The sequence below is a fragment of the Solanum tuberosum genome, unplaced genomic scaffold, assembly GCF_000226075.1.
Source record: "Solanum tuberosum cultivar DM 1-3 516 R44 unplaced genomic scaffold, SolTub_3.0 scf00534, whole genome shotgun sequence".
NCBI lineage: Eukaryota > Viridiplantae > Streptophyta > Magnoliopsida > Solanales > Solanaceae > Solanum > Solanum tuberosum.
The window spans coordinates 274,491-302,229 of NW_006239450.1; the positions used below are offsets into that span (position 1 = coordinate 274,491).

The 27,739-nt window shown below is 34.5% G+C and overlaps 2 protein-coding genes and 1 non-coding gene across 3 annotated transcripts; 2 read left to right on the plus strand and 1 right to left on the minus strand.

The window, feature by feature from the left end:
* Window positions 1-1,522: 1,522 nt before the first annotated feature.
* Window positions 1,523-1,595, minus strand: TRNAE-CUC (transfer RNA glutamic acid (anticodon CUC)). Its single transcript has one exon. It is a non-coding gene; the product is annotated as a tRNA-Glu (tRNA).
* A 3,435-nt stretch (window positions 1,596-5,030) lies between these two features.
* On the plus strand, window positions 5,031-7,693 carry LOC102597521 (zinc finger protein 91-like). The gene has a single exon (XM_006365075.2). The coding sequence runs from the start codon at window positions 5,515-5,517 to the stop codon at window positions 7,237-7,239; it is 1,725 nt and encodes a 574-aa protein (XP_006365137.1). The 5' UTR covers window positions 5,031-5,514; the 3' UTR covers window positions 7,240-7,693.
* Window positions 7,694-16,223: 8,530 nt separating this feature from the next.
* Window positions 16,224-19,150, plus strand: LOC102599465 (glutathione S-transferase U17-like). The gene is made up of 2 exons (XM_006365078.2): window positions 16,224-16,547; window positions 18,814-19,150. Exons 1-2 carry the CDS (start codon window positions 16,224-16,226, stop codon window positions 19,147-19,149), a joined length of 660 nt encoding a protein of 219 aa, XP_006365140.1. The 3' UTR covers window position 19,150.
* Window positions 19,151-27,739: the final 8,589 nt, after the last annotated feature.

Below are 27,739 nucleotides of genomic sequence, written 5' to 3' on the forward strand. Positions count from 1 at the left end.
TTAAGTTCAAAATTAAGTTTATATTAATTCCTAATTAAGTTTTCAAGTTATTATAAATTAATTAAGTTTAATATAGTTTTAATTAATTGATATTAAGTTCAAATTAATTAAGGCCAATAAGATTTTCAAGTACTACAAAATTCTAATTAAGTTCAAATTAAATCCAAGTTCTAATAAGAATAAAAACTAAGTTCTAATAAATTAAAGTCAACAACTTTTCAAGTTCATATTCCTAATTAAGTTCAATTTATAGTAAATTCAAGTTATAATTAATTATAAGTTCTAATTAAGTTGTAATTCAGATCCCTAAAATTCCAAATTCAAACTAGCTAGCTAGTGTCCCAAATTCAAACTATTAATTAGTCCTAAAATATCAAATATAATTCAAACTATTAGTCCTAAATTCCAAATTCAAACTAGTCTTAAAATCACAAATTCAAACTAGTCCTAAAATCTCAAAATCTAACTAGTGCTAAAATCCTAAATTCAAACTAGCTAGCTTACTTACTAACTAACAATCAATAAAAAATTAATTCAATACACTAATTAACAAATTCAATACTCAAATTGAAAGAAATTAAAAATAATATTATGAAACCCTAACCTTGAATTAAAGGATAAGGGCAGTGGGTCGGGGTCGGTGGTGGGCAGCGGCGGCGTAGGCAGCAGCGGCGTGGGCAACGGCGACGGGCAGCGTTGGCGCCGAGAGAGAGGAAGAGAGAAGGAAGAGAAGAGAGATGGAGAAATGGGGAAAATTGTGTCTGCAAGTGTAGATATTTTAAAGAAAGCGACGGACAACGTCTCTATGTCCGTCGCTTTAAAAAAAAATATTTGACCAGATATTTTGACCAAGAAGTGACAGACATAAAGATGTTGTCCGCCGCTTATTTAAAAAATAATTAAAAAATTTAAATTAATAAAAAGCGATAGGCGGCGTGGCTTTTTTTAAAAAAAAAATTAAAAAATTATTTTAATTAAAAAGCGACGGACAGTGTGGTTAATGGCGTCGCTTTTGGAGCAACGCCGTCCGTCGCTTTTACTTCCGTCGTTTTTTAGCAGTTTTTTAGTAGTGTGGTTCACTAAGTTGTTGTATCCCTACTGACCGACCAGGTCTATGCACATCTCTCTTTCTAGAAGGTTGGCTGCATATCCTAGATATAAAACTCGTGATAGAAGGACAACTTTCCTTTCACTGAATGGAATCAATAGCGGTATAAACTCCCATGGTAATTTAGGGCCCCGTCTAGACATAATTTTATTTTAGTTTTGCTTCTTCTTTTTTTTTTCATTGTGTTAATTTTTTCCTTTAGAGTTAATTTTTTTTTTTTCAATTTTCAGATTAATTGTGGAAACTAATGTCTTTTATTTTATTTATTGAATATATGCTTTTGTATTTAACTTTAGAAAGGAAAAAAGGGAAAATAATCAATTTTCAGATTAATTGTGGAAACTAATGTCGTTTATTTTATTTATTGAATATATGCTTTTGTATTTAACTTTAGAAAGGGAAAAGGAAAAAGAATTCCGTTGCCGGGACTTGAACACGGGTCTCTCGGGTGAGAGCCGAGTATCCTAACCAACTAGACTACAACGGATTGTTATGCATTAATAGTTCCCTCTCTTTATAATTGATGTGGCCACGTGACAAAAAAGATTGATTCAAGGAATGTCCGCAGTTGTAGGGATAGGTATTTCTTCATAATATTTATTTTCTTATTTCTAAATTTTCTACTTTTATACTATATTAATAGGCCAAGCTTTGCGCAATCATAATAAATAAATAATATATTCATTCACTTTATTTTATAAAAAAACACTTCAATTTATTTCCATCTTAAACATATTAATTTTCACAAATAATGTTTAAGTAATTATTGTTGTTGATATCCAATTTTGGGCCTCCGCAAGATGGATTAACCATCGAGATTCTTCAATTTCAAATGATTTGATATAATTAGTATTCCAACTGATGGAATTTTTTACCAAGAGGGTCCGTTGTTGAGATTTAAATCAAAGAGAAAACGTCAAACATTTTCTTTTGACTTAAAATCAGCAACTAACCGTTGACCATTGAGTGTTATATACTCCCTTATGTCTTGTCTATTCGGGAGTACTTTAGCATCTTCAATAGTCAACAACTCGTTGGGCCTCAACACATTTCTTGTCTTACCTCCCGACAAGAATGAGTGAGGTTGCCTTTCTGAAGCCCAGTGAGCACTTTCAGACGACTGCCTGAATCAAATAGGAGGGCAAGACCATCTTTCACTCTACTTAGATGAAGCCCTTGGGATTATTGAACGTAAACCAGTGCACTGGACAATCATTGGGTTACTACGGATCTTGGTCATTGTTTGCATTGTCACACCATTATATTGTATGGTTGGCAGCAAAAAGAGCATATCCGAGGAATAGGATTTCTTTTACTGACTACGCTTTACTAGGTGATGATATCCTAATATGTATTGTATATAATGTATTGTATTGTATTGTATTATATTGTTTTAATAATATAACATTTGGATAGATTGTATCGTTCTCCGTCATTACATAATGTCGCATATTCATAATTTGAATGATAAACCTACAAGAAATTGTAGGATACGTGGTAGAATTACTGTGAAAAGGTAGAGTAAATGAAAAAATAGAATTATTAAATAATAAGTAAAGATAAAATTAGAAGAACACAATATTACCTAATGATAAATTTAAACGATACGATATAATATAATTCAAGTAACAATCAAAACAAACATATATTTCAACTAACAATATAATACAATACAAACGGGTAACAACCATCCAAATTAAACAAGGTGTAAAGGGTATTTTGTTAATACCGTACTTCTCACAATGTCTTCTATATGTATGTATGTAATCTTCTTCATCTTTTGTCTGCTTAGTGCTTTTGGTTCTTCGTTTAATCTTGCCTCTTGGTTGAATTTGTTTCTTTTTTTGCAAAAATTGTACAGATCAATCAAGGGAAAACTACATAAATTGAATTTATTAGGTAAAATATTTATTCAAATTTGATTCAACTCAATTTTATTTTTTTAATTGGACTCACAGCCCAAACTATTTACCTGACTGTCCCCCTGTTTCAATTACTGAATCATTGGTGATACCATTGAAGTATATATATACTTTGATGGTATCTATATACTCTGATGGCATCTATAAACTCCGTTAGTATCAAGCAGTAGTTGAACAATCTTTTCACTAAAACACTATCTCTTCCTCCTTGATGTCATCAGAGTATATATATATACTCTAATGGTTTCAATGAGTAACTGAGTAGTGTTTTCACTAAAGCACTGTTTCTTCCTTTTTCAAGTAGTAAAAGCGAATTAATAGTTAAAAACAGAGGGGTATGAATGTAGGAGGGCAGCCGCTTGTAAATAGTTTTCCTTTTGGGGGCTACAAGTGTTCTTTTCCTATCAATAAATCGAACCAATAAAAATGTTATTGGACTAATGGATTTTTAATGGTTTTATAAAAAAAAAATTAATGGGTTATTGGTTTGATATTAGTTTTTCAATATTGGGTTATTGGGTAAACCGATAACCCATTAAGGCATGAACATTAATTTAGTACTTTACCCCTACATAAATATTAAATATTAATATTAATATTAATATCAATACCTTATTGATTACTACCATTGCTCGTTACAGTTAGCCTTCAATTCATATTATTGACCTAGTTCTTTTATTTGAGTTGCTCAATTTTACGAACATTGCATAAAGTTACATTATTGTCTTGCAGCGCTAAATTGTTGGAGAAGTCATATGATTATTTTATGAGTATTTTTTTATTGGTTAAATTGAAAATCGAATAGTTAAGGATCAAAAATCAATAAAAAATATCTTATTAATTTAGTGTATTTAAAAATCCAAAATTAATAAATCAAACCAATAATACATCAAACGAACCGAATTGATTGATGCACACCCGTAGATTTCATAGTCTCTCAAGTAACTGAATTTACATATTATGAGTTGTTATCTTTTTTTGTGGCTTAAGCTATATACATTATTTAATATTAAAAATAGAGGAGCTAGGTAAGATATATATATATATATATATATATGACATTTATGAATTCAAAATTATAGAATCTTTTTTATTGAGCTCTTTATATAAAATTTAAAGAGACATGTTTATAAATATCTTTTAAGTTTGCGTGATAATGCAACAAATTTCTAAATTTGATAAATATTTATATATAACTTAAACTCTTATTTTTGAGGTGATGTGATAGTTTACAAACTCTTTTGTTAAACTCAATTCCATTTCCCACAAATGCTGACACGTTATTTTTTCTTAAAACTTAATCTCAACCCTCATATAACAGTAGCCAGCAGATTTTGACCGTTGATTTTGCAGGAATCAAAATTCCTCCTAATACTCTGTTTGGAGGGTTATTACACATTGTTTCATAATGTACCGTATTGTATTGTATTGTATTGTATCACATGAAATTATTTTAATGAATACAATATTTGGATAGAATGTATTATTTTCTATCATTACATATTAGAGTAATAATTTGAATGATAAACCTACAAGAAATCGTAGCAAAACCAGAAATTTCGTTAAGGTTGTTCAAGATTTAATATATATGTATGAAATTTTTTTTGTATCTTATATCCTTAGTAGAATCTTCTCTATATATATTATAATTTTTTAACAAAGAGTGTCCGGCTTGCCACTCTCAGCTATATGTGGTCACGCTGCCTACAAAATAAGTATGGTAGGAAAAAGAGCTACTATGAAAAAATAGGGTAAATGACAAAACAAACTTATTTAAATAATAAGTAAAGACGGAATGAAAAGTACATATTCAAATAATGATTATATGACAATCAAAATAAATATTGTATTTGAACTGCGATACAAACGCGTAACATCCATCCAAACAAGGTGTAATAGTACACGTGCTGCCCATTTTATTATATTTTATTTGTTATTTTTTTTCTATCATATAGTCGCATTCCATGTATGGAATTCTCCTATAACTACAACACAAAGAATTGGGGTTGGGGTATAGGAAAGAGTCTTTGGTTTGGTTTTCTGTTGTGATTTATTCTTCTAAGTCTCCTTAATATTGGCTACTTTTATGGCTATTGCTACTTGCTAGTGATCCATTTGTTCAAAATTTAATTTTTTTCAAATAGGATTCTTGAAATCTTAATTAAAAAGATTTAACACCCCCCACCCCTCTTCCTCTTCTCTCTTACCTTTTTGTTCTATGGGTTAACTTCCTAAAAAGTTCCATTTGTATCACTTGATCCATAATCAAGATTTGAACTTTTTCAAAGTTTTGTTCTTTTTTTGTTTCTTTCCTTTGATCTGAGATTCTGTGTTTTTACTGGGATTCCTCTGTCTTTTTGGAATTTTGGATAGTGGTTAAGTCAGAATTCTCGGTAAGATACGATACGGTGTGAAATTATTTAAGTTGATTTTAGTTTTTACTTTGATTTGATTAAGTATAACAATTATATCAATTGTTAATTAATGGAAGGAGATCAAGATTTGAAGTTTGTGTGCAAGTGGTGTAACAAGAAGTATCCATGTGGGAAGTCACTTGGAGGTCACATAAAGTCTCATGCAGTTGATGAAAAATTTGAAACGGCTAAGTTGAAAAAGATGGAATCTTGGAATTTTAGTAGTGGGAAGAATCAATCCAGTGGGATTCCTTCTGGTTATGTTCTCAGAGAGAATCCCAAGAAAACTTGGAGGGTTGAGAAGGATTCTAATCTATATTGTTCGGACTCTCCAAAAATAATGACACACAACCCTACTTTTGGGGAATCTGACACGCAGCTGAACACCACACCGCTGCCTCAAGAAAGAGTGTGTCAACAATGTGGGAAGGGCTTTCCATCCATGAAAGCGTTGTGTGGTCATATGGCTTGTCATTCAGAAAAAGATAAAGGGGGCTTGAAAGATGATGATGATGACGATGATGATAACTCATGGACTAGTAGTGATCATAGCCATTCAGATACTGAAGCTGGTGAGCTGATTAGTCAGAGTTGTAGATCAAAGACTACTAAGAGGTACAACAAAATTGTAGTTAAGTCGAATAATTATAACTGTTCGTCTTCTGTGTCTGAGATTGATCAAGTTCAAGAACAAGAAGAATTAGCCAAGTGTTTGATAATGTTGTCAAGGGATTCTAGGTCTTGGAATGGTGTTAATTCACTTGTGGAGACTTCTGATAACAATTCTGCTATTTTAGAGACTAAACCGTCGTCTAGTGACATGAGGAATAATGCTAGAAAGAACGGTGTTAAACGTGTCTACAATCAAGATGAGAAGCTTCGAATGAAGAAAGAGGGAGACAGAATCACGAAGATTGATATGTTGGAAGCTGAAACTCAATCCGAGAACTCTGATTCAGACTACTACTTAGGCGAAAATGGGAATGTTGAATCAGATGGCTCTGTTGAGAGGTTCGTAGGAAATGGTAAAGGAAAATGGAGTACCTCTAAAATGAGTTTTCAAGCTTGGCTAGACGAGCATAGGATGGACGAGAAAAAGGGGATAAGCAGAATCAAACAATATATAACAGAGTCAAGTAAGGATTTGGGTAAGAAATTTGAACGCGATGGTTATGGATTAGCCTCAAATTCGTATATATGTGAATCAAAAAAGAGAACGACAGATCGATATAATGATCTAGAGATAAGGAATGACTACAAGAAGATGAAGTTTGGTGTTAAAAGTCCTGAAGGATACAAAAATGATATCCATAAGACGAGAAAATACGAGTGCTTGAACTGCAAGAAGGTGTTTAGCTCATATCAGGCACTTGGTGGACATAGACCGTGCCACAAAAAAGTAAACGATTATTCTGAATCAACATATGAAACTGGTGAGAATAGCCTTGGTGCTGATCATAATGATCCTAAATGCACAAAAATTGGCAAGCATAGAGACGTTTTTCGCAACAAAAAACAAGTAGTTCCTTCTCAAAATTTGCCTTATGAACCTGAGAAAAAGGTTAAACCGAAGAAATCCAAAGGACACAAATGCCCGTTTTGCGATAGGATGTTTAAGTCTGGTCAAGCTTTAGGCGGCCACAAAAGGTCACATTTTATTAATGGTGGTGATCAGGAGAATTTCAATCAACAATCTTCAGCTGTAAAGCGCGAAGTTGCTGATTTACTCGATCTTAATCTTCCTGCTCCGGTAGATGAGGAGGACGAAGAGCATGCTCGATTCATGTCTTGGTAGATGGTTATTAACAAGATGACACACACTCAGCAGGTGCTTATCCTCATTAAGTGTTCGTGCTCTTTTTTCTATTGTCATGTTGGCAGAGGTAGGACAAGCATTCTTTCTAATTAGTTGAAAGCTATGTTGCCTGGACTCCTCAATAATGTCGATCGGTGTGTGTGGGATACATCATAAAGTGGTGTATTTTTGGAGGATCTGGCTGGAGATCCGATCGGCCTCGGAGTTCTCTTTGGCTCCCCGACACGGGTGCAACAACGTTTTTGAAGAGTCTGAGCAAGATAGGTCTTTTGTGAGAACTCTCACATTTCCCTTCGGATTTTGGTATGTTTCAAGAACATGCTTTCATTTTTGCTAGTTAATTTCATCTACTTTTTAAATTTTGGGATATTTAAATTTACATCAAAGTTTTTTCTTGTCTCTATGATTAATAACTTAATTTGCTTCTTCTCAAGACTAGTTGGCCTTTTGTTTCCATTGTTTAAGCTTTCTAGCTTAATTTGATCGTCATTAGTTCTTTCAACATTGATTATTGGCAGTTATGAATCCAGAATTTAAACATTATGAATCTCGAGTTCAGAGTATCAAAATATATGTCTAATATATTTACATGAGCACTTGCACACTTGCGCGTGCATACACACACAAGGCCCCAGACCCCACTTATATGAGATTACACTAGGTTGTTGTTTTAGAAATCATGGTCAACATTTTCCAAGTGCTTCTATGGGTATGCAGTCTTTGTTAATCCTTCTATCTCCTATTGCTCAACGAACCAACTTCAGGCCTTAGTAAACAGGCAGTTATCTTGCATTCTAATACATGTTATAATCATGAGTAAGATTGGACAAACCTTAGTAATTATACAACTACTACTTCAAATAGAAACTTTGTTTACTTATTAGTTTTAAAAGCGAATTTGGGATACATTTGTACAATTTTGAGCATGCTTAAACATATGTACAGAGAAAATTCGCTGCAAAAATAGTTATCGACATACCTCCTGTCATTGTTTTGATGTATTTGTCAATGTTTTCCTCAAGTGTTAATTCTAGAGGTAGTTAGAGACCTCTAATAAATAAGCAGCAATTTCTGGGAATTTTTTCATAATAGGGGGAGAGAGTTGCATCATATATATAGAAGTTACATGCCATTTTAGATAATGCTAACATTCTCCCACTTGGTATGTATACTCTTAACTTTATATATGAAACAAAATACATCAATTATGATAATAGTTTCTCTAGGTGCTAGTAGTATCTTCTATGTATCACAATGTATTATGCCTCTAAACTTTACCTTATATTTCTTATGAATGAATCCAACATTTATTCTAGGTTCATACTTGATGAAGTTTTTCAAAAATGTTTATGACCCGTTTGGTCATGAGAATATTATTTTTTTCACTTTATTTGAAAATTGGCAGTGAAAATTCCAAATACAATTTGAAGTTGTATTTAGAATATGGAAAACACCCAAAACCATGTTTTCACTATATATTTTTCTTTTTCAAATTTTACCCTACTTTTTTTTATATATAAAAATGATCTCATTTAAATCATATTTCATGTTTAAAATCATGTTTTGTATTTTTTAGGAAAAACTCATTCAAACAATTAAATATTATTTAGAGTGAAGGGTCAAAACACACCCTAAAGTATTTCATTTTTAGAGTTTCATATCTGAACTATGAGATGTGTGATTTTTCTACCTAAATTATCACTTATTATGTAAAATAATCATTCGACCAGTGCTATTGCATGCAAAGTGTATTTTGATGCATTCTTTTCTTCTTCTTTTTTCCTATTTTGGTCTTCTTCCGGCCATTAATGGCTACTTTCATCCTTCCTTCTTCCTTATTTCTTCGTTGCTTTCCTTCATCCTTCCTCTTTCTTCTTCTTATTCCAAAGCTTGTTTAAAACTTGACTTTAAAATCAGCATGCCATAAATATGAATCGTTTCGAGTGAATAATATATTATAAGACTCAAAACATTGAGAAAAAATCATATCTAAATTTTGGATTGTTTAGAGGAGATTTAAGTTGGTGGAGATTAAAAATAAATCGGTCTGGAATGTACTCCTTCTCCTTCTCCTGCTTCTTCTTCATCTTCGTCTTCTTCCATGTACAAAGTTTGTTCAAAACTTGACTTAAAAAATCACCGCGCCACAAATGTGAATCATTTTGAGCGAATAATATATTAAAAGACTCAAAATATTGAGAGGAGTTCATATCTAAATTTTGAGACTATTTAGATGAGATTTGAGTTGGTTGAGATTGAAAATAAATCGATCTGCAATATATAAATACTGTATAAACAATGTATATAGATGTATATACATCTCCTATATGTACGTAGTTACACATCATCTATACATAATTATCACTATTTATACAATATTGATACATCATATATACATATCGATACATTACATACACATATGGTCATCTTGTTGAAAATAATTTTTGTTGCCTATAAATATTGGTAAATATCATCATTGCAAAATTTAAGTCTCATATTTGAACTATAGGTGTGCGAGTTTTCTACGTGAATTATCACAAATGTTGGTTGAAATACACTTCAACTAATATTTGGAGAGATTTTAAGTAAATGAGTAACTTACACAAATTCCACTACTTTAGAATCTAATTACTTAGATTCACACTAGTTTGCAATATTACATTTCTTACCATATTTTGGGTCTCAGATACATGTATATGTCTCTTTCATATACATATATCTCGCATCAATTACTGTGAAAAATTAAGGGATATAATTGAAAGACATTAATTAAGGAGTGTGTCCAATTAAGAGAGATGAATGAAAGCCATTAATTAAGTAGAAAATCACGTTTACAACAACTTTAAAGGATATAGCATATCACAACTCCTAAAAAAATCAAAATAATCAAAATTCTTCTCTTTTTTTTAGGCGATTCAACAAAATTTAGAATTTTTAACCCAGATTCATGAACTATTATTCAGATACATGTGCATATTTTATCAGATACATATACACTTAATCAGATACAGTGATAAAAAATTAGAGACACATATAATCTTAACTCAATAGTGTGCCGTATACATCAATAAGGTGTCAGATACATCAATAATGTGCCAAATACATGTATAAATCTTCAATACATGTGTATGTTTATTCAGATACATATACACTTAATTATATACACTAATAAAAATAGATACATATAATCTTAACTCAATAATGTGTCGATACATAAAAAAATTCAATTCGATCTAAAAAATCATTTTCTTATCTTCTTCCTCGTTAAGGTTTATCACAATTACTGCGTAAATTCTCTTCGCAACAAATTACATATCATCTTTCTCTTTTGTTCCTAGTTGTTGCATTTTTGGATTTCCAAATTTAAGCGGCCAAAAATATCGAGAATTGCTGTGGTAATTTTCATGTCATTTATTTAGCAATAGTAAATAGACATTCTTCTCATTTGGAGAAGCACTAGCCACGAAAGAAAACTCTAAATCAATGGAGTTTTACCTTAACTTTGTGTCACGCCCCGAGTCTACACCCTGAGTGAGACTGGCACTCGAGAACCATTGATGGGCCCAAGCGAACCCTTGGCCTGGTTTACTTACTCAGCGGAAGACTTAACTCATGAAGAAAAATACGTTTAAAAGTAAATTGAACTGCTCAACCCAAGCGAACCCTTGACCTGGCTTACTTACTCAGCGGAAGACTTAACTCATGAAGAAAAATACGTTTAAAAGTAAATTGAACTGCTCAATAAATACTTAGAATGTATCAAGATAACATTCACTGGCCAAAAGTGGCAACTCAAGTCTCAACCATTAAAACAGGAAATAGAAAACTCAAAAACTAACATTTGACTGTCTATGAAGCATCTAAACAACTGAGATGGATGTCAGGACAAGACCCACGACATCCTAATGAACTAATAATAATACTGAAAGCAATAAAAGAGATCCTCCGAAAAGCAAGGAGGCTCACCACAAGACTCTGAGTGCTCAACTGGATCAGCGATGCGCTCGTTACCTGTGTCTTCATCATACAAAGATGCAGGCCAAAAGGTATCAGTACATTGAATATACGAGTATGCGAGGGGAATTCTAAAACAAGACATAAGCTTGAAAGGAACTGAAGAACTTACCTGGCTCAACTCAACATCAACTTAATTGAACTCATTTCAATATAAAGTAGTATAAAAGAAGTGCAATATAAAGAAAAGCTTTTAAAACATGGATGTCAATTCTGTGTGTATGCAAAGATACAATATAACTCTGAGATGTATGTAAAAATACAAATAAATTGTGTATATAAGAATACAATTACTTCTGTGGGAGTTTCTCTAACCATCAACTATCACGTAAGAGCTATTGTGATGATACAACATTTTGCATCACGCTGCCAGGGCCATCCCTATACCCTTGCCCGAGGGTATAGAGCCTGACTACTAAGTGGATCCACTAGCCTATGCTAAAAAGCACTAAGGAATCATCTAAAAAGTATGACCCTTTTCTACCCATGATGGCTACATGGTTTATGGGGGTTGTGAGTTGTCTGAACTCTGCCCCATATCGTTGCTCAATACTACTCCCAAATTATGATACTAGCTCTTATGTTTAAAAACATACTTCTTTCTGTGATTTGAGATAATTGCTCAAAACTTAGCTCAAAGGCTATCTTGGAAATCAAAGTTTCCTCTCTTGCTTAATTTAGAAAGCGATTACTCTTTTCTGAAAACTAGCCCAAAGGCTCTTTGGAAATCAAGGTTTTCTTTCTTGTTTAAATGTGAAAATATTTTAAACTCTTTGGGAATACATAGTCCCCATATACTCTTTGAAGAAATGCACTTCAATCTTTACTCTTTACACAACTTGAACTTTATGTCTTAAAACAATGTTAAAACATTTGGAAAAGACTTTTGAAAAACTCTAAGAACTTCTCTTGACTTGACTCTTACTTCTCTTGACTTTGATCTTAACTTTCCTTGAATTGGATTATGGATTCAAGGCTCATGATCTCATGTTTATGATGATTTCATGATGTTTTGACGTACCTTAGAGTATAGAAATCGACTAGAAAACATAGGTACGTTGCTAAGGAAGTAGTACGGAAAGATGGGGGAGGAATGGGATGAATTGATGTTCTTGGCGCTCTGAGATGCGTGGGGCACCAGAAGGGAAACTTCAGAAGCTGGGGTGGGGCGCGCTGGCTGGCACGGCACCCCATGGTCCAAACTTCAGAGTTCCCTTCTTGGGGCTCTGAGAGGGGCGATGTCACAGGCCCCTGCCCAGGTGCACTCCGACTTTTCTCCTTCGTTTTTCATCTCTAAACCCCCTATTTCAACTTAGTTCTTTCCCCAAACACTTAGAATCGATTATACCCTCAATATATACAAGATTCAACTCGAAATTCACACCCAAAGACATGAATCAAACTCAAGAAACTTCAACAACACAAACCCACAAGAATTCAAACGAATTTCATCAAGAACTCATGGGATTTACTTTCAAATCAAATATACTTCGCTGAATTGAATCATGATTGGCGCGTGGGTGAACTAACCCAACGCTATGTGATCTCACATACCTCGTAGGGATCTTCCCTTGACGAAATCCACAAGCGATTCTTGAAGATCTTGATGATTCTTGCTTTTTCTCCTCTTCTATTCTCTTCTCTCAAAACCCTTACTCAAATTCCAAAAGCGTAAACTGACCAACTTCAGTTAAGACCCTTAGATAATTACCAAAAACGAAATTAAAATAATAGGGTAAGGAAAAGACCAAACTACCCTTCCAAAATCCAGATTGGACTTTCTTTATCCAAACAACCCAACTTCCAATTGGTATATCTCACTCATACGAACTCAGAATTGCGCAAACTTGGTGGCGTTGGGAAGATTATTCCAAGATCTTTCCTACAATATCTGGAAACACACCTAACTCATCCTGAGCTAGGAGTTATGGTCATTTGAAGTTGACCAAAAACTAAACTTAACATACTTAACAAATTTTCCAGATTTTTATATTCTTTCCAAAAATGACTATTTTCAATTTTTAACTCTTCCTAGTTCTTTCGAATAGCGAGATGTTACACTTTTAACGGATACATGACTTTGTAAATGATTAAATAAACACAAACCTCAAATTATTGTGTTATTGTTTCAGAATTCAATTTTAAAGGTTTAATGGTGGAATTCTTGGTGGAGAGAAGGAAGAAAGAGAGAAAATGGTGGTGGAGATGAAGAATGATGAGTGAGTGAGTGAGAGGAGAGAGAGAGAGAGAGGGGGGGGGGGAGAGAGAGAGAGAGAGAGAGAGAGAGTGAGAGAGACATTCTTCTCATTTGGAGAATCACTAGCCACAAAAGAAAACTAAGAAAACTCTAAATCAATGGAGTTTTACCTTAACTTTTAACCGATACATGAATTTGAAAATGATTAAATAGACACAAACCTCAAATTGTTGTTTATTGTTCTGATTTCAATTTTAAAAGTTTAATGGTGGAATTCTTGGTGGAGAGAGGAAGAAAGAGAGGAAATGGTGGTGGAGATGAAGATTGATGAGTGAGTGAGTGAGTGAGAGAGAGAGGGGGGAGAGAGAGAGAGAGAGAGTGTGTGTGTGTGTGTGAGAGAGAGAGAGAGAGAGTGTATGTGTGTGTGAGAGAGAGAGAGAGAGTTGATTAATATGAAAGCTTGAATTAAGGATGTTTGAAAATAGATGCAAATTTAGTATATATGATAATGATGTATGTCTAATAAGATAGTTTATTCTAAATAAATTGTTAGGTCAAAAATTAAAAGGGTATAATTGGAACCTTTTCCAATTCAAAAGGTGATTTTGACTAGGGGTGTCAAAAGAATATGGAAAATTGAACCAACCGAACTGAACTGTATCGAATCAATTTGTATCATTTTAAAATAAAATCATGGACTTTTATTTAAGTGTATAACCGTACCGAACTGGGATGGTTTTTTTATTTTATAAAAAATCATAAAAAATTTGAATCGAACCGAATAACTAGAATGTTTTCAAAAGATTAATAATATATATAAATATAACCTAGGTCCTAGAGTTTTGGTGACGACTTTGGGCCTTTGTCCTTTAATTAGCCTTTAATTAATTAGATTTAAATAAAGATACTATTATAGAAGTCATCAAACAATATGGCAAAACCTATGCAAACACTTAAGATCAAACAATACGGTAACAAGGTTTTACATTCTTTAGTTTATTGGTTAAGAATTGAAGTGCTTCTTCAAGAACACACTCGAGAATGAAATATTTTAATAATGGTGTATTTTGAGGTGATACTTTAAAAGTTAAAAAAAAAGTCTAAAATTAACCGAACTGTACCGATACCAAAGAGGATTCGACATGATTGGGATGGTTTTAAAAAATATAATTTGATTATACAATATAAAATATCTGAAAAATTGAGACGGTATAAATTTTTTTAAATAATCCACCAAATTGTTCCATTAACCCCCTAATTTTGACTATCACTTCTTCTTCACTCAATCTCTCTTTTATTGATTATTTTTTGTGTGTGAAATTTGTTGCATAAAGCCTTTTTGGATAATTATTTGTTGTTGGTATTTTTATGGAAAAATTGTATATAATAGCAAATTATTAATTCAAATTAAATGCTATAAATATAGTTTGATTTAATTGTACCCCATAGCAAACTGTTGCTATTTCGCCTCTCTCCTGGTGAATCTCGCTCGCCACTCTCGTTCTCTCCCTCACCTCTCTCGCTTTTTATACAAATGCAAATGTATAAAATGCGTTTGTGTTTGTATAAAGCGAGAGAAAATTATATATACAAATGCAAATACATATATATTCGTCCTATACACTTATAATTATACAATACAAATATTCTCCTGCCCAGTTCTCTTTTGCCTTTCTCTCTTTCTCGCTTTATACAAACACAGATTATACAATTGATCTTTTAGAAAATTGTATATACACATGCAAATACATATATATTCGTCCTATACACTTATAATTATACAATACAAATATTCTCCTGCCCAGTTCTCTTTTGCCTTTCTCTCTTTCTCGCTTTATACAAACACAGATTATACAATTGATCTTTTGTATATGTATACCGAAACAGAAACATATTATATACAACTGCTTTCTTTTGTATATGTATAGCGAAATATACATATTTATGTTTGCTGTGGAGTGCAATTATGCAAGCTATAGCTATAACATATAAATATGATTTTTGTGTTTGCTATATGTGAAAGTTGCTCTCTTTTTATCGTCGTGGGATGCCCAATTTTGCAAAAGATATTTACTCTCATATTGGAGAGATGAAGAAGAAGAAGAAGAAATACGATCAATAAAAAAACGGAAAACAAAATGAAGAAGAAATTTTTATTAGACTTTATAGAAGAACAAATGAAAATAAAGGATTTTTTTGGTCCTTTTTTAAAAAGAAAATGGATCGTGAGACTAACTCAATTTCAAAATTAGCTTATTAACAAAGAATTGTCAAATATCACACAAGAACTCAACAACCCATTCTCTCATCAATATGGTACAATTCAACATTTTTTGAGGGAAAATTTTGTGATGCATGCACAGTTTGATGGTGATTTTTGTCTGTATTGCTCTAATTCTCTGAAAATATTAATAGGTGTGTATGGCTACTTTAAAAATAATGCATTTTCAAAGAATTTGATACGAGTGCGATAACATTTTTGAAGAGTTTGAGCAACATACAATTTTTTATTATTATTATCTTTTTGCTCCTTGTTCTTTGTACGTGTCTTTTTCTTTTTGTCAAAGTTAATAACATCATCAACATTGTATCTATCGACACCACAAGACTTGTAGTCCAAATGCTATTTGCAAGTTGACAAAGATATATTCTAATCAAAGTCATCAAAGTTATCCAATCATAATAAGTACACTTACTTTAGTGTTTCATTACAACAATCAATCATATAAGTCATTAACAAGAATTAGTCAATATGGAAGCAATTACTAACATTAAGGTTCTTGGTACAAGTACAAGTCCATTCTCAAATAGAGTTGAAATAGCCCTTAACATAAAGTCTCTAGACTATGAATTCATTGTAGAGGATAATTTTAATAATAAAAGTGAACTTCTTCTTCAATCCAACCCAATCCATAAGAAAATCCCAATTCTAATACATGGTGATAAGGCCATGTGTGAGTCCCTAGTCATTCTCCAATACATTGATGAGACATGGCCAGATGGCCTATCTATTCTTCCTTCTGATCCCTATGATTGTGCCATCGCCAGATTTTGGGCCACCTATGTTGATAACAAGGTACTATTATATTTACTTCATATTTGCAAATTCATAATTTAAACATTTAATCGTGTGGTTAGTCCTTCAAATGAATTGGTCTTTAATTTTCTTCCTTAGCAATTGAACTTATGTCTAGCAGGGCATAAATTCTTTAAAGGTGTGGGGTATAACTTGTTGAATACTATGATGTGAAAAATATAAACATGTCCCGCGAAAAAATTATTTGCCTTGAGGGGCAAAAATTAAAGACAACCACAAAATAGGGATAAAGGTGCAAATGACCTGAATTTGAAGTATATGAGTGCATTGATTAATATATATCTGTCTCAATTTCTAAGGCATTGTTTGCTCAAAGATAGATTCGAAATTTTAACTCTATGAGTTCAACCTTTAAGTTTTTTTTAGCCTTGAAGTCATTATATTCTTGTTGGAAATTTACGTATCTAATCAAACATAGCTACTATATTTATAATATATAGCTATAGTTTTAAAATATTACCTAATATAGCTATACTGAGGGTTTTATAGCAAATCTCTCTCGACTCTCTCATCACCCTCCCTTTCTTTGTCCCACTCTCTTTTTCCTTCTCATCTCTCGCTCCCCCCCCCCCCCCCCCCCCCCCCCCCCCCCCCCCCCCCCCCCCCCCCCCCCCCCCCCCCCCCCCCCCCCCCCCCCCCCCCCCCCCCCCCCCCCCCCCCCCCCCCCCCCCCCCCCCCCCCCCCCCCCCCCCCCCCCCCCCCCCCCCCCCCCCCCCCCCCCCCCCCCCCCCCCCCCCCCCCCCCCCCCCCCCCCCCCCCCCCCCCCCCCCCCCCCCCCCCCCCCCCCCCCCCCCCCCTCTCTCCCTCCCTCCTCTGTCCCCCTTTCTCCCCCCCCCCCCCCCCCCCCCTCTCTCCCTCTCTCTCTTTCCCTCTCTCTACCCTGCTCCGCTCTCCCTCTTCATAGGTTGTATAATTCTATTTTTTACTCTTCAAGATTGTATTTAATTCCCAAATACAATTAGATAGACAAAAATGAAGTAAATCGACAAAGAAAAATTGTTCACCAAGTTTCTTGAGATGCATATATGTATCAAAGCTAATTGTGTATTTGTGTATCAGATACACATGTATATCTGTGTTTGATTGATGATTGATACGTATGTGTATCTGTGTTTTATTGATGATTGATACGTATGTGTTTCTGTGTATCTATGAATCTATGTTTCAGTTTTAAAATTAATAAGTGTATATGTATATTTGTGTATCTGTGTTTGGTTGAGAATTTATACATGTGTATCTGTGTACATGTGTTTGGTTGACGATTGATGCATATGTATTGTCTCTATGTATTTATGTTTCATTTTCTAAGCTAATATGTGTATCTATATGTGTGATGTTGGGAGAGAGGAGAGATGCACAAATATATGTTGTATCACTATACAAACTCAAGTTGAATCTGAGATGCAATCTATATCTAGCATCTCTCCTCCCTCTTGATCTTGATCACGATCTTGCTCTACTCTCTCAAATTGTTGCTATGAATTGAAATTAGGAAAACTATAGCTATTTATGAAATTTTCTATTTTTTTAAATGTTATGAGGTCATATATGTTACTCTCTACATCTCAATCTATGTGACACTCTTTTCTTTTTTTGTCAATCACAAAAAAGAATGACAACTTTTATCATTTAGTAATAATTTAACTCAATTTTTTTTTATTTTACTCTTCATAAGATAATTTATAAGAGAAAAAGATCTAATGGTCCTTGATGTATTAAAGTTGCTTTATGCTGGTCCTTGATATATTCCTCTTGACTATGTTGGTCCTTGATACATTCCTCTTGACCTATATAATCCTTATTGTATGAAGAAAGTATAATATTTGGTTTGATACTCTATACATAACAGGATTTTTCAAAAAGCATGGTTAGTTTTTTACCTTGGCACAACTCGCATGCTCTTAAAAAATTATCTTGAAATGTTTTTCCGTTAGATGGACGTTCAAGTTGGATAAAACCCTTTGCCAGACTATAATTCCCTCAAAGAAAACTTCGAAAAAAAATATCCTGAAAACTCTATAAAAATTGAATCAGGTAGCAACAAGCGAATTGGTGTTATATATCAATCTGACTTATAAGTTTAGCAAACATCTGTTGAACTTAATCCTAAATAATTGTTATGGCTTATAAAAAAAAATTCTCTTCCATTATGCCATACTAATTGCTTATAAGTTTAACAAACACCTTCAGAACAATATTTAAATAACTTCAATCTAACAAAAAGAATCATTGTTAATTACATCAGTGGTTCCCTTTGATGTTGGAAATAAGAGAGGCTATGGGAAAGGATGCAAAGAAAGTAGTGTTACAAAATATCATAGAAGGGTTGGACCAACTAGAGGAGGCATTTGTCAAGTGTAGCAAAGGGAAAGATTTCTTTGGTGGAGACAATATTGGTTATGTTGACATTGTTTTGGGCTGCTTTTTAGGGTGGATAAGGGGCATGGAGATGATGTTGGGACTGAATTTAGTATATGAAGCCCAAACACCAAGTTTGGCTAAATGGGCGGAGAGGTTCTTGTCGGAAAAAGTTGTTAAAGATGTCATTTTAGAGCATGGTGTTCTTGATTTCCTTCTATGAAATATACATTCAAAATTTAACATGATAGTTTTTGAATTGAAAGAGTGAATTTTGAAATGTATATGTAACTCTATATATATTTAGCTTTTCGTATGCGCACACACTTAACATGATGTGGTAATAAGTTATGCAGAACCGTGAATCTATTATATTGAATCCAACATTGAAAATAAGTATTATATATCTAGAAATATCGTCTTTATTTTAGACGATCTATATATACTATGGAAATATTCTTTATGTCGCATTTTATTTATATGTCATACTTTTCATTTTAGTTTATCTCAAAAAAATATCACTTTCCATTTTAATTTATCTAATACAATGTCATACTTTTTTATTTAGACACACTTTTAACTTTAAAATTCTCATTATAAACTCTTGAGTGATGATGTAAAATTGTATCTCATATTAGATATCAAGTTGAATTTAAATACAAGTTTTCTTAAGAACTCCTTGTATGGAGACTTGTTCAAATCAAACATTATCAATACTAGCTCTAAGACAATAATTGTGGAGTAACATATATTAAGCTAGCTGTCTACCTAAACCAAAGGATAAACCCAAGAAATAAATACTTACTAATTAGAGTAGATAAGATCTAATAGCAATATGTTTATGGCTTAATAACAAATCAGGTATGTTAGCATCTAATTAATAAAGCAGTCTATGAAGAAGAATATTCTGATTTTGGAAGTGTTACCCATGAGGTATAAGTTGTTTTTTTTTCCAAGCCACTCAATTACGTTTTGTGTCTAAAACAAGAGTTATAGAGTATCCATAAATTCAAATAATCAATGTAAATTGTTGCCCATTGTAACGATCGGGTTCCGTTGTTATAGAAAAGCCAACGGGGAAAATTTTTGGGTCGGAAAACTTTTTCGTAGTAACTTGGAATTTCCCAACCTAGTTCAGATTTGGACTAAATCAGAGTCATTAAGGTGTAGGGAACTCTAGTAGCAATCGGGTGACTTATTTAAGAATTTTATTACATGAGTAGTTAGATAAGTCGTTAAGGAACTCGTACGACTTTACAGAATTGAATTCGGGTGAGTAGAACTCCCAGAATCGATCATAGCATGAACAGTATTTTTTTAGTGTTGTTGGTTAAAGATGTATTGTGAAATGGGGGTCTTGGAATTATTAAAATAGCTCACTGATTCGGTGCAAGCCGCTGGGGCGGGATTTCTGCCGCCAGAGTGGGGTCGCTGTAGCGGGGTGAGGACCGCTGTGGCGGGTTCGACGCGACTTAAAGTCGTAAATAAACCCCAAAAAGACTTTATTCTGCACTTTTCAATTTTTAAAGCTAAGGAACGAACCCCAAGCGACTCTTGACAGTTTTCCACCATTCTTGAGGCTAAAGGTAAGCTTTTCACTCTCCGAATCTGTTTTTCGATCCGTAGAACGTAATAGAATGGGTAATTATCGATAGGGGAGGGTTTTGATCTAGATTTTATGGTGGAAACAACCTTATTTTGGGTACTTGGGATCATGGGTATGATCTAGGGTTGATGGAATTGTTAGTAATCCGGGTAATTAGTGATTGTTTATTGATTCCCGTATTGCATTGTTTGTTTGTAGACCAAGAACAAGCAGAACGAATCCAGAAAGGGAAGGATTAAGTTTCTTAAGGTTTCAAGCTTGTTTCGAGGTAGGTGATGGTTGTGATTCTATGATTGTGTGATGTATGTTTGTTCTTGCTTCATTATGATACATGTATGTATATGAATGTTGCATTATTGATCACACTTGTTGTAAGTGAGATAGATGAATGATGGTTACCATGAAATCATGACTTAAATGTATGATCTTGAGGGTATACTTGTGATTGTGATTGTGGTGTGTTGAATGGATCGGTTGCCACGTTCCAGCATAACTAACTTGGATTGGTTGCCACGTTTTGACATAAGCATTGGATCGGGTACCACGATCCGGTATGCTAACTGTTTGGGTTTGGGTTCCATGAGAGGACCAATGACTTGTTATAAATGTATATTGTTGAGCATGTGATAATCGATATTGTATATGTTCGGTATGTTGCATGTTTGTAATGTTGTATTGACTTGCTTATGTTACACTTAGTGGGATAGCCGCGTGATCCTACCAGTACACTATGGTTGTGTACTGATACTGCACTTGCTCTTTCTTTGTTGAGTACAGGGCATCTTCAAGCGGCTATTGATAGACCTTGCTTAGAAGATCAGTGATCGTTCGAATTCAAGAGTGAGCCAGTTCTTCTAGGCTACCATGAGTTCTCCTTTCGTCTATGTCCACCATTTTGGACTTAGACTTTCTAATTAAGTTTTAGTTCATTAATTTGGGGTTGTGACCCATCTTGTTTAGACTTGTTGAACTTTAGATGTTTTAGTACATTGACTTTCAGGTTCTAGGTGTGTTTTCCGCAATGTTAGTTGTTAGATCTTTTGTTTGAAGTTTATGGGAACTTCAGTTTTAGTTATTATTCCTGTTTTCATATCCTTAAATGCTTTAGTTGCTTGGTTTGAGTTGTAGTAGTGGTTCTCCCACCGGAGGGTTAGTGTGGGTGTCAATCACGATGGTTTGGGTCGTGACAAAGTTGGTATCAGAGCCTAGGTTCATTGATTTCAATGTACCAAAATGAGTATAGTAGAGTCTTGCGGAATGGTACGGGGACGCCTTTACTTTTCTTCGAGAGGCTATAGGACTTTAGGAAATCTTTCTACTTTTTTTTGTCTCCTTTCGTGCTATAACTTAATTCCAATTGGTATATGACAATTCAAATTGGTATCTAACCTCCTTCACTCTTATGTTCCCAGATGGTTAATACTATATTTAACGGCGTTAGCCCCGTAGCTCCCGTCAATGCTCTAACTGAGGAATCTGCAGGGAGAGGTCGCAGTCGAGACAGGGGTAGAGGAAGAGCTAGGGGTAGAGGAAGAATGGCGCCTGCTAGAGATGGGGTATCGGTCGAAAATGTTCCCCAAAATGAGGCCCCTCCTGTGCATCATGAATCGATAGAAGATGATATTGAGGTTGAAAATGTTGAAAAGGTTGGACAAGAGGAAGAGGTACAGGCTGAGACTACCGGTGTTCCTCTCATAAACCCAGTGTTAGCTCAACAGATCATGTCATTCTGAAAGGTTGTTGGTCCTGGAGTGCTTCTTTCTGTTCAAGCAACTCAAGCTCCTACTAATCCCTCCTTGCTAGCACTGCGCCCAAGACGGGTGGAACTGGAGGTAATGATGCTTTCTTCCGTCCTTTGTTGGATTCTGTTATGACTGGTAATGAGCATGCGATGTTGACTAAGTTTTTGAAGCTAAAGCCTCATGTGTTTCTTGGTTCTGAGTGTTTACATCCCTACTCTATTCAAATAGGGCGAAACGTTGCGATGACTCAAAAATAATCAATTGATTCAATTTTAAAAGAATTTCAAGAAAAAAAAGAATTTTAAAGGAGTCGCCACCTAATTTTAGGAAAAAACTAGGAAACCATTAAGTGATCTACGAAACCAAGATTCTAGGTAAGGGGTTCACGTTATTTCGAAGGAAAGGTGTTTGGCATCCTTCGAAATCCACAGTTGTGGGTCCCGACTGAATTCATTTTTTTCAAATTGAGGTAGGATGTAAAAAATATTATACAAATATAACAAACATGCAATATACACAAATAATAAAGTAAACAAGTAATATGAGAAACGACCTAATATTTGTTTTATCGTCAACAATATACATAATAATGAATATAACATTCAAACTTTTATTCGAATGGCTTCGATGAGAAGCGACTTCGGGGTACCTGTAAAGACACTTAGTAAAAGTATTAGTACTAAATAAATATGACTAAAATAAATGAATTAAACAATAACTATAAAATAAACATCCGTCTTATTAACATGAGAGGCCTTAGAAATCGATGGTAATTTCTTCATTGGCCATTTTTAACAAATAAAATATATAAACTTAAACTAAAATTCCGTCTTTTAAAATTTTAAGGCCTCTAAAATCGACGGAGAAATTTTTTCATTGGCCAAATTTAACTCAAACAACAAAAATAATATATTAAAAAAGAACAAACAACAAAAGGTAGCCGCAAAATATATGAAACTAAACTAAATTTTCGTCTTTTGCAATGTAAAGGCCTCCAAAATCGACGGAGAGATTTGTTGATATCTTCTTAAACGGTGAATGAAATCAATTCAAATAAATTAATTAAGACTAAATATATGTGAGCCAAATGGAGCAGCAATACAAATCTAAAGTTATTGGAAAGTGGAGAAAATAATAAAATAAAATAAAAAACCATCACATACATTCATATATCAAAAATGCAAAAATTACAACTAACTTAAACAAATAAAGAGCACATTACTTTCAGAACATAAAATGACAAAATTAATATCATGAAACAGTGAAGTCGAGCGAGAAACCAACAATAAGAAAATCAACAAAATTAAACAATGACAGTAACATAATCACCGGAAGTAGGCTTAAACAAAAGCAATGAAATCAAACTTATAATAAATATAATCAAGCAAATACAAATAAAAACAGATCTAAGAAAATGAACTCATATATATAATATCTACCTAACATAAAATCTCTAAATTTAGAAACTAAAATGAAAATACCTGACCTTGTTGTGTTGCTCCGGTTCATGAGCTCCTCGCCGGAGTTTGAACCTTCGATTATTGTAGCTCATCGGAAGATCAGTGGTGCGGTGAAGATCTGGTGGTGTTGAGCTGCTGGCAGCAGCGATGGTTATGGAGGTGGGTCTGGTGGTTTGGAGTTCATGGAGTTGCCGGAAAAGAGTGAAATAGGTGTTTGAAGGTGTTGGTCATTTTCGGTTGTTGTTGGGTGTTTGAAGGTTGTTTTGGAGGGGAAATGGGTGAGGTTTAGGCTGTTGTTGGAGAGAGCTGCTTCAGGCGGCTGGTTGGGTGGTGGAAGCTCACCGGAAAATGGCTCGGAAAGGTGGAGGAGATGGAGTTGTTTGGTGAGAAGAGAGGGGTGCGGCTGCTCTTCTTTTAGAGGAGGAAAGGAACAAAATTTAGGGTTTTCCCTTTTGAAAATTCTTACCTCCTAAAAAATAATTTACCCCCCTTTAACCTAATGTGTTAGTTCTATATGTAGAGAATTGAAAATTATCAATGGGCCCAAGTCATAGGCTCAAGGTTATGGCCCAAAATATATGTGTAAGAAATTTTATTCATATCGGAATGAATTTTTGAACTATATTAAAATAAATGTTAAAAAAATGTAATGAACGTAATTAATGACATGTAAAAAATGTCATTTTAACAGAAATAACAATTTAATTAAAATGAACAAACATTTGAATGTATTCAACCAGCTGTGGCAAAATATGTAATTAAAATTAACTGATAAAAAATACTAATTTTGACAAACAAAGATAGTTATCGATAAATTTACTTAAAATTATAAAAAATATATTTTGAACAATTAAATAAATAAAACTTAAAAGTTGCGAATTTTAAAAATGTTAGGCCAAAATTGGGTGTCAACACTGAGAATGAGGATGCTTATGAGTTTTTAGATTTCTATGAGAGGCTTCATAAGTTGGGAATTGTCCATCAACATGGGATTGAGTTCCTGACTTTTCAGCTTCAAGGTGAGGCAAAGCAGTGGTGGAGAGCTTATATGGAATGTAGATCTTCAACTTTACCTCCACTTACTGGACCCAATTTCATGCTCTGTTTTTGGAAAAGTATGTGCCTAGAACTTTGAGGGATCGCAAGAAGGATGAGTTCATGGCTTTGGAGAAAGGTGGTATGTTGGTGGCTGCTTATGAGGCCAAGTTCCATACTTTGTCTAGATATGCTACTCAATTGATGACTACTGAGGAGGAGAGGATTCATTTATTTATTAGGGAACTAAATTCTGAGTTGCAGGTTTTATGTGTTCATATGACCTCTACAAAGAGGAGATTTAATGAGGTGACAAACTATGTTAAGAAAGTAGAGAGGGTGAGGCGAGACGGTTAGGCTAAAGCATTGGCAAAAAGAGCCAAGAACTCGGGTAACTTTCAAGGTTCTTATTCTAGAGGTTCAGGGAGGCCAACGCTTGCAGCCAAGCCAATTCAGTCCGCTATGCCCGCCTCTACATGTAATTACTTGGGAACTTCACCTCATAATTTGATTCATGATAGCTAGGGAATCGCACCTTCAGCGGGCTGCAGGCCATTTTTTTAGCGTACATGTTACAACTGTGATGAACCTGGGCATATAAGGAGAGATTGTCCCCACCCGTGTGTGTTAGATTCCACGCAGCAGCAGTCTAGAGCAGTGGTACCCGCGGGGAATGGTAATAATGGTAGAAGACGTCCACAAGGTAGGCGAAGAGGTAATCAGTGAGACCGTGGAGGTAGAGGAAATGGTAATATAGGCAGAGGTAATGTACAACCAGGCAGGGAAGTGGTTCGTCATGATGATAGGGCTCAGTGTTATACCTTTCCGAGCAAAAATGAGGTAGAGGCGTCTGACACAGTGATCATATGTACTATTCTTGTCTGTGACCGGATGGCTAATGTGTTATTTGATTCGGGTTCTATTTATTCATATGTATCTGTGCGATTTGCCTCAGAATTTGCTATGTTTGTGATATACTTGATGCCCCTATCCATGTTTCTACCCCAGCTAGAGAGTCGGTCATAGTCACCCATTTTTATCGTGCTTGTCCTATTTTGTTTATGGGTTTTCAGACTTGGGCTGATTTGGTGATTTGGATATGACTGATTTTGATATAATCTTATGCATGACTTGGTTGTCCTCCTATTATGATGTGCTTGATTGTAATACTAAGTCTGTAACTCTAGAAATTTTAGGAAGGGGAAAATTAGAATAGGAATGGGTGTACAAGCCTAACCAAGCTAAAATCATATCCTCCATTCGGGCTAGGAAATTGATAGGGCATGGTTGTTTGGTTTATTTGGCTCATATTAGGGATGTTGAGGTTAAGACTCCATCTATTGAGTCTATTTTTGTGGTATCGGAATTTAGAGAGGTGTTTCCTAATGACTTGCCTAGTATGCCTCCGGATAGAGGTATAGACTTCTGCATTGATTTAGAACCTGATACTCGTATTTCTATCCCTCCATATCGCATGGCTCCGACAGAATTAAGAGAGCTTAAGGATCAAATCCAAGAGCTTCTTCATAATGGATTTATTCGTCCTAGTGCTTCCCTATGGGGTGCTCCAGTTTTGTTTTTTAAGAAAAATGATAGTAGTATGAGAATGTGTATAGATTATCGACAATTGAATAGGGTCACTATTCAAAACAAGTATCATTTTCCTCGAATAGATGATCTTTTTGACCAATTGCAAGGTGCATCAGTTTTCTCTAAGATTGATCTAAGGTCTGGCTATCATCAGTTGAAAATTAGGCCTGAGGATGTGCCCAAGACGGCGTTTAGAACCCGCTATGGGCACTATGAGTTCCTAGTTATGTCTTTTGGTCTAACTAAAGCGCCTGTAGCTTTTATGAGCTTGATTAATAGGGTGTTCAAGCCGTTTCTTGATTCTTTCGTCATAGTCTTTATTGATGATATTTGGTCTATTCGAAAAGTGAGGAAGAGCATGCCGACCATCTTCGTATTGTTTTGGGTGTTCTTGGAAAACAAAGGTTGTATGCTAAATTTTCTAAGTGTGAATTTTGGTTGACTTCTTTTGCATTATTGGAGCATGTAGTTTTGAAAGAAAGGGTAATGGTAGATCCCTCAAAAGATTGAGGTGGTTTAGAATTGAGTTCGACCAAGTTCTGTGACTGAAGTTAGGAGTTTTGTGGGATTCTCTAGCTATTATCGTCGATTTGTAAAGAACTTTGCTTCTATTGCCACTCACTTGACTAATTTGACCAAAAAGGAGATATCATTTGAATGGACTGAAAAATGTGAGGAGAGCTTCCAAAAGCTCAAGACTTTTTTGACCACCGCACCTATTCTAGCATTACCGATTGAAGGTAAGGATTTTCTTGTTTATTGTGATGCTTAACATTCTGGTTTGGATGCTGTGTTGATGTATGATAAGAATGTTATAGCTTATGCCTCGCGTCAATTGAAGGTGCATGAGAGGAATTATCCAACACATGATTTGGAGTTGGCAGCGGTAATGTTTGATCTTAAGATCTGGCGACATTACCTCTATGGTGTTAAGTGTGATGTGTTTACTGATCATTGTAGTTTACAACATGTGTTTACTCAAAAGGATCTGAATTTGAGACAGCGAAGGTGGATAGAGTTACTTAAAGATTATGATGTCACCATTCAATACCATCTGGGTAAGGCTAATGTAGTGGCAGATGTTTTGAGTCGAAAAGCGGTGAGTATGTGTAGTTTAGCTTGCTTAAATGTAACCAAGCGACCTTTGGCTAAGGAAATTCAGACTTTAGAGTCTAAGTTCATGCGGTTGGGCATCTCAAAAAGAGGTGGGGTGTTAGCTAGCATTGAAGTAAAGGCCACTTTAATTGGGGAGATCAAGGCCAAACAGTTTGAGGATGAGAATTTGGAGGAGCTTAGGAAAAGACTGCAATTAGTAAGGCATAAGAGACCACTTTTGATGCGGAAGGTGTGCTCAGTTTTAAAGGAAGAATTTGTGTTCCT

Bases quoted from the DNA above. Each gene is read 5' to 3' on its own strand.
- LOC102597521 (XM_006365075.2), top strand. From the start codon at position 5,515: ATGGAAGGAGATCAAGATTTGAAGTTTGTGTGCAAGTGGTGTAACAAG.
- LOC102599465 (XM_006365078.2), top strand. From the start codon at position 16,224: ATGGAAGCAATTACTAACATTAAGGTTCTTGGTACAAGTACAAGTCCA. The intron at 16,548-18,813 runs GTACTATTATAT...TAATTACATCAG, and splicing joins CCACCTATGTTGATAACAAG to TGGTTCCCTTTGATGTTGGA.